This window comes from Theobroma cacao, chromosome 2 (assembly GCF_053813885.1).
Source record: "Theobroma cacao isolate CCN51 chromosome 2, ASM5381388v1, whole genome shotgun sequence".
In the NCBI taxonomy this organism is placed as follows: domain Eukaryota; kingdom Viridiplantae; phylum Streptophyta; class Magnoliopsida; order Malvales; family Malvaceae; genus Theobroma; species Theobroma cacao.
The window spans coordinates 9,498,550-9,506,127 of NC_142640.1; the positions used below are offsets into that span (position 1 = coordinate 9,498,550).

Sequence of the window (7,578 nt, forward strand, 5' to 3'; positions counted from 1 at the left end):
AGAAAAAATTACTCACGAAGTTAAGAATGTCGTTTTTGAGGAAATGTGAATGTTTATTGAAAAAGTCCATATTAAAACCACCTGACCTCAAGGCTTTGTTTCCGTTGTAGTCATTGATGACAACTCGAATTTCCTCCTTTGTGAATGAAGAACCAAGAAATTTGCTTTGATCATAAATGATCATATCTTAAATGGGAAGTTGAATTTTTGAAATTTCATCGCTGAGGCATCTATCTACAATAGTGTGTAGTTAAAATTTGGGGGCAAAATTTATTTTTATAATAACATTTTATCTCCATGAATCGGTTAGATTACTTTAATTGCTCTGAATCGTATTTTCTTATGTTAGCAAAACATTTTGTTTGAAAAGACTTGGGTTGGATTCAGCTATAATGTTACCAATGTTGCATTTATATATCCCCAGTTATCAATATGATCATCAATTACATTCCAATGTTGACTTTGACTTCAATTTTTCTCCTTATTTAAAGCATTTAAATTAAATTCAAAGTAATCCTTTAAGCAATTTCGATGAGAATGGACAAAGATTAAACCGCACCGTAACACTAAGATGTGGCGAAATAAATTTCTTTTTCTTTTTTATTTTGATATTAGAGATTCGAAACAAACTCAAACGCTCTTCTCGTTCTAACCTCACTTCACTCTTTTGAAAAGTTCAAACCCTAACCTCACCATTTCTCAACACACAGATTTCAGTAAAAGAAAAAGATTTTGGCAAAAGGAGAAGAATAGAAAAAAAAAAAAAAAGCAAATACCAATGTTTCAATGGAAACAAGATCTGCAAAGCGAAAGAAGTTTTGGTTTGAAGGCGATAATGGGATTGACAGGATCAGTGATCTCCCTGATGTTGTTCTCCATCAGATTCTTTTCTTTCTTCCTATCAAAACCATAGCACAAACCAGTGTCTTATCAAAAAGATGGAGATCATTATGGTCTTCTTTCCCTGACCTTGACTTCACGTCCATTGACCCAACTGGAGTTTCTTCAACAAATATCAAGCCAAGTAATGAGAAAAGATCATCGTTGCATTCTTTGTCTGCTAAACGAATGGACTTCATTAGCCAGGTATTAGCTCTCCGCGACAAGCATTCCGATCTAAGGATCCTTCGTTTCCGTGCTCCTTTGAGTTTTTCACGTTTAAATGGCTTGATCCGTCGTGCCATAAGGCAAAATGTGCAGGAATTAGACGTTGAGGTGGCTACGGATGATTATTTTAATTTTCCCCGAAGTGTTATTACAAGTGAATCATTGCGGGTTTTCAAGTTGAGATCTCGTTATCCTGGTTTCAGGTTACCTCCTCCACCGATTATGAAAGGTGGTTTCCGCTCACTCCAAACCTTATCTCTCTCCCTTGTCATTTTATACAGCCAGCCCTCGCTTTTGGATCTGTTTACGGATTCGTCATTCCCTCGCCTCAAGAAATTGAATCTCGATGCTTGTTTTGGGTTGAAACATCTTAAGGTTAGTTGCTTGGTGCTCGAAGATTTGACCCTGGAAAATTGTTTCCAGTTACATGCCTTGGATGTTTCCGGAGCCAAATTAAAGAGATTGCGAGTTGCAAGCTGTTTTGATGCTTATTGTGATAAGAGTTGGGTGAAGATTAATGCTCCAAGCCTCAGAAATATGGTTTGGGAATATAATGCCATCACGGAAACTAGGTCTTTAGAGAATTTGACTTCGGTGCATGAAGTCTCCATTGGTTTCTTTCTACTTCATGAAGATGTAAGCGTGGCAAAGCTTCAGAGTGTATCTAATCTTTTATCAGGACTGTCGCAGGTCCATTGCCTAACACTTGAAAGCCAATGCGTTGAGGTACTCATTTTTTTTCTTTCTTTTTGCATGGTGACGCCACGAGTAGTTAATGGAATTTATTACTCTGTTCATCCAATAAATAATGTTTAGTTATATCTCGTTATTGAAATGTTTGGGAATATAATTCCCCAATTGACCTCCCATGAGCAATATTGGAAGTGAATTTTGGGTTTAGTTTCACTAGATAATTGGATAATAGCAAACATTTTCTCCTAAGATTATAATGGTGATGACAAATCTTCCTCTAAAATGTTAACTATTGAGCTGATTATGCATCCATTTAACATGAAATGTTTTTTGGAACAACAATTACTTGCAATATTATATTTACCTAAAAGCAGTCCACGAACCCTTCTAAAATCACTAGTGAAAATTTGTCCTTCCCTTTGTTTTGTTTTGTTTTTGGTTGAGTACAAGTTTCCTTTGTTTAACCTTCAACACTCTGCCTTCATATTTTTTCTCTCGGTGTGTAAACCATGACCTCGAGCTTGTCAATTTAGCAGATCTTATCAAGCAAGAATTATATATCAAATGTAATGCATCCATTCAACAATCTCAAATCTCTGGAGTTGCACACTGGCTTCAACAAACATAACGTCCCCGGATTGGCTTATCTATTCAAGAGCTCTCCCACATTACACACCCTAATTCTCAGGATCGTCAATGATTACAAGATTGAAAGAAGAGTAGGTGCCATTAAATTACTTTCACCTTTTTTTTCATTTATGTTATATATAAGCTGAATAATTCATGTTAATTAATTAATTTGCCTGGTCATTTCACCTTTTTTATTTCTTTTGACTTATTTTCAGAAATGGAATAAGGACTTATGGGACATGCCTACCTCAGAGGAAGAACAATTTTGGGAATCTCAAACCCAGACATTAAAATCCTTCCTAAACCACCTTAGTGTAGTAAAGATACATGGATTCTTAGAATGTGAGAATGAAGTTAGTCTAGCAAAGTTCTTATTGAAGCATGGGAAGGCCTTGCAAGAAATGACTCTTTCCTCAGGACACTGCAACTACAGAGATTCTCTACGAAGACAAAAGATAAGGTCACAGATGATGGGATTTTCCAGGGCCTCTTCTAATGCTAAGATTGCATTTCTCTAATCTTATCGCAAAGCCAGAAGTCCTGAAGTGATGATCATTGTTTTAATCAATCCGGATGCTTGATGTAGATTTGCAGCATCAATAGGCATTAGGAAACTTTATGTAGTGACTTCTGCTAGATAGCAACCAGTTTTTCCCAGAAATGGCCAGGTTACATCAGCGATGTAGTATGAGACGTGGTACCATATTAGTAATTCGCAAAGCTTCCATGTTTCGCAACTCATCGATAAAGCACATTCAAAGGTTCTGTTTCTATCGCATTGTGTGTACTCCTTAGCAAATTTCTCAGATTCGTGGATTGGATTGCCAAAATTTCATGTCTTTTACGGACAGATGAAAGAAAAGGCTGAAAAACAGATTCCTGACTGATTGTCATGGGACTGAACAACTGCTGTTGAATAATACTCAGTGGAGCTCGCAAGCCTACTTGCATAAAATGTTGTGTAATGCTAGTGCTCAAGAAGACAGCTTTTTCTATTGGACCACAACGGGTGTCAAGAATTAATTTAATTTACAAGTTCACCTGCACAACCATGGTTGACAGTTCTAATTCACAAGGGGCCATGTGGGGCCTTGTTATTTGCTTGGAATCAAGCAATGTGGTTGTAATGTTAAGCTCTTGTGTGCATATCTGGAACCTGTTTTCATATTCCACACACTGCTGGTAACTCGAGAAACTGACCTGTTCCGTATTCAACATCAATTTTTTTTTTTCTTGGGCTCATATTCAACATGCAAATTAGACATTTTTTAACCCCACAAAAAAAAAGGCAAATTAATTAGGCTTAATTATGTTCAGAATGCCAGTCTAAGTTATGATATGGTAGTTTTGTAAGTGTTTAACTGGTGTAATTTTGATACTCGATTTCTGAAAAATACATTATTTAAGACATTATTTTATCCATATGTTAGTCTAAGTTGGTTTGGACATAATATATACTTAACTACTTAGTTAATATAAACTAGTTTTTATAAACAAAAAATGAGTTTTTGGACATGCATGCTATGCTCAATTAAGATCTTATGTACTATAATAAGTTTCAGTTGCAATCTTAAGATTTGTTTAATCATTTCTAATCTAAAACTCTAAAAATGCACTTAAAAATTTAGGCTTAATTAAATTAATATGCCATTTTATCATTTAACTTCACTGTTTCTCCTAATTTCTTAAAAAAATTAGGCTTAAAAGAAGTTAAAAGCCCTAAATCTAAATTCTGAGAGGGAAAATTACATTCCAATGGACTTTTTGTAACAGTTTCACCTTTCACTGCAAGGTAATTAGTTGTAAGAACTCATGAAAAGATTCCACCTGGATGTTTATGGACTATATATGGTCTATTGTTACTTTAGAGGGCTTTTTCTCCAGGATTGGGCGAAGAAATACTATATCTACTGTATGATCCTATATCGTAATAGGGTATACAGTATTGCAAAATTCTTTGTATTTTAGGAGGATTTTGCAAAGAGAATTTGGCATTTTAAGAAGCTTCTCTTAAGGTTAAAAAAGCAAGTGAAGGCATAAAATTTGCAGTTTCTCTTACTTTACTAACCTCAATGTAGAAAGACTTGCTGCGTTAAACTGTGCGACAACCGTCTTAATTTTCTTTTGCCAACTTATCTGCAGAACAGCCCATGTTTGAAGACATCGATGGAGGAAAAAAACAAAAGAAAAACGAGCACTACAAAAACTAGACAAAGAAGCAGATTTCCATGAAAGAAGACGTGAAATTGTAAAAGTTCAACCCAGTCACATTAACTTTGAAGTGAAAACGGTCTCTCCCATTTTCAACACAGGAAAGTTGCTCCATCTCCTCCGGGCTGAAGTGCCCCTGAAACTTGCAACATAAAAGCTCCTGTCATTTTCTCACTGCTTAAACTTTGTTCAATTTTGACTGCACCATTGCTTGTGACCCGGAGTCCATCTAGGACATTTTGGACTGAAGTAACTTGAAATGACCCTTGAATTCAGAAGCTCGATAATAGGAACATATTTGACGCACCTTGGTGTCTTGTACTGGTTTATGGATGCACCCTGGCTAAGAGCAAAGTCCATCAGCTTGTCAAATGTCCCATTCTCCACAATCTTTATCTCCAGAGGGCCAATGGACTTGTCCCAAACTCGACCTTGGCGGTACACGCTGTTGAGTGATTCTTCAACTGTGAAGCAACAATCCTCAAAAACTGATGCAGGAATTAAAGTGGCATCATTAACACTGATTTCCCAGTACAGCACATAGTGGCCAGGGATTGCTGATGTGTCTGCATAACTGGTGTATTCTATTAGAGATGCATCAAATGGCAAAAGTTGGTTTGCTGCGTTTTTCACTGCATTTTGCAGTTCCACTTCATCGGTTTTATCTGAATCAATGCTAAGAACAACATTTTTCCTGCATATAAAGTTGAATTGTGGGGCGTTGTTCTTGAATCCAGCTACACGAAGAATGTCCCCAACTCGATATCGATAAAGACCTGCAACATAAAGGCTTTCCCTTTCAGGAAGGAAAAAATAAATAAAAACATAATGCATTTTAATCAAAATATCTTCGCGGCCAGAATGGTGGCGGATCATCATTTGAGAGATGAATCAAATGACCAGATTGGTGAGAATAGAGTACTAGCTACTAGAATTTCTGCTTGATTTTCTTTACCTGCATATGTAGTGACAACAAGCTCGTAGTCTTGTCCCAGTTTGACACTGACAAGATCGACCAATTCTTGTTTTTCTTTGTCATTCAGAGATGCGGGTTCAGAGTTGGAACCAGTTAACCCTTTTTGCCCGTTCACTGGCAAGAACTCAAAATAAGCCATGGTGGGAATAAGGGTGTAGGATACCTCACTAGGCTTGCATAAAGGGTTGAGATTAATTCCGAAATAACACTCGGAAGAAGCATACATGGTGCACACCAGCGGGAGGCCATTGCTATAATAATCTAGTGTAGGAATGTACTGAGACATGGTTCCAGTAACAATAACATCTATATATTTAGTGTTTGGCCACAGCCTAGTTATGATCCCTTTCCATGACCCTTTGCTACATTCTGCCTCAATAAAATCAGCAAGCTTGGAGTTTGGTTTGAGGATTTTCAAGACAGCTTCTCTTACAGATGCATCAGTGATTTTAGAGTGTATATTTCCTGACCGAATATCTCTACAAAGAAGACTCCAATGTTTTTCAAGGAACTGGATTGCTCGAATGAAACCTGAAGCAAAAACTGCACCAACGCGAAGAACTTCTTTGTTTTGGCAAAGGCCACAGAGCAACTGAGCGTACATGCTCTGGTAAGAATTTACGCAGAGAATTGTTTCATTTGGGCTTGTATAGTTGGTGTAGGGATCATAAGGCCTGTCCTTAAAATGTAAGCTTTTGTAGTAGCTGGTTAAGACAGGACGAGCCACGAGTCCTCCCGGGGTCTTAGCTTCTGATTTTATAAACAAAAAGTACATCCCCTTCCCTTTGTCCAAACCTGGAACAAATTGGTTCATTACAGGCATCAGCAGGCTATAAAGCAGCGATCTCCTGTCCAGCTCCTCTTCTATCGTTGGCATCAACTTCCTCTCTCCAGCAGATGTACCAGAGCTACACATTAAACAATCCCATGCAACATGATCATCTCCAAAAAACAGAGATAATTTGAAGAAAAAACAATGAAATTACCTCCTTACACACACACACACACACACACACATCATGGACTCACCTTGTCAAGAACTCTGATATGGGTTGGGAGCAGAGAATTGGTGAGCTATTACCATTCGCAATACGCTCAATATCTGGCTTTAAATCTTCGTAAGAGACAACGGGTATCACCTTCTTGAATGTTTCTCTATCTGTACAGCCATTGAGGCCATTTCTTTGCAAGTACTCGGCATTGGCGCTACGAGAGAGAATTTCAGATAGAACTCGCTTTTGCACTTCATCAGCATCCCTAGTAACATCTTCAATAAACTTCAATGCCTTGTTATTATTTTCCACGATGATGCCACCAACCCCATCAATGCAATCCGCATATTGGGATAAGATTTTGGGAGCTTCTGGCATGGCTTTGACAGAGAAGAAAGTAATAGTAATATTGGTAAGACTTCAGAAGGGGACTGATGAAGAACAATAATACTAATATTGAAATTCTAATTTTGTGTAGCAAATGAAGTGAAACGGAGGAGATATATATAGGGCAAAAAGAAGATAGGTGCAACCCACTTATGCAAACAAAAAGTTTGAATCGAACACGAAGGCACTTAACAAAAAAAAGGGGGGGGGGGGGGGGGGGGGCAAAATCGTGAATGAATAGTAATTATTTTTTAATAATACAAAAATCAAATTTGACTTTTCTACGTTACCAAGGAATATTTTAGGCGTGGGAAAGCTAATCTTGTATTATTACTCAATTATGTGCCAAGGACTACCAGGAAACAGTATGGAAGGGTTCTGCTTTCAATGATGGGAAACCGTGAAAGGAGGTGATAGGATGGGCAATCTTCGGTAAACTCGTTGTTTCAAGTACAAAATTTGGGTAGTGGGAAAAGTAAACCGGGTACATGCGTGCATGTACTACGGGTGTTGTTAAAAAAACCAGCAGCGCCCTCCAGCTTCCGCTTCAAGTAATCTTACGTGAATCCCTCCACGCAGACA

General features: G+C 37.6%; 2 protein-coding genes across 2 annotated transcripts; one reads left to right on the forward strand and one right to left on the reverse strand.

Moving 5' to 3' along the window:
* The first annotated feature begins 786 nt into the window (after positions 1-786).
* On the forward strand, positions 787-2,948 carry LOC18608562 (Protein with RNI-like/FBD-like domain). Its single transcript, XM_007043328.3, has 3 exons — positions 787-1,833; positions 2,337-2,519; positions 2,646-2,948. The coding sequence occupies exons 1-3, from the start codon at positions 787-789 to the stop codon at positions 2,946-2,948; spliced, it is 1,533 nt and encodes a 510-aa protein (XP_007043390.3).
* A 1,570-nt stretch (positions 2,949-4,518) lies between these two features.
* On the reverse strand, positions 4,519-7,065 carry LOC18608563 (indole-3-acetic acid-amido synthetase GH3.6-like). The gene is made up of 3 exons (XM_018114625.2): positions 6,647-7,065; positions 5,597-6,525; positions 4,519-5,417 (listed from the first exon to the last, which is right to left on the reverse strand). Exons 1-3 carry the CDS (start codon positions 6,985-6,987, stop codon positions 4,831-4,833), a joined length of 1,857 nt encoding a protein of 618 aa, XP_017970114.2. The 5' UTR covers positions 6,988-7,065; the 3' UTR covers positions 4,519-4,830.
* Positions 7,066-7,578: the final 513 nt, after the last annotated feature.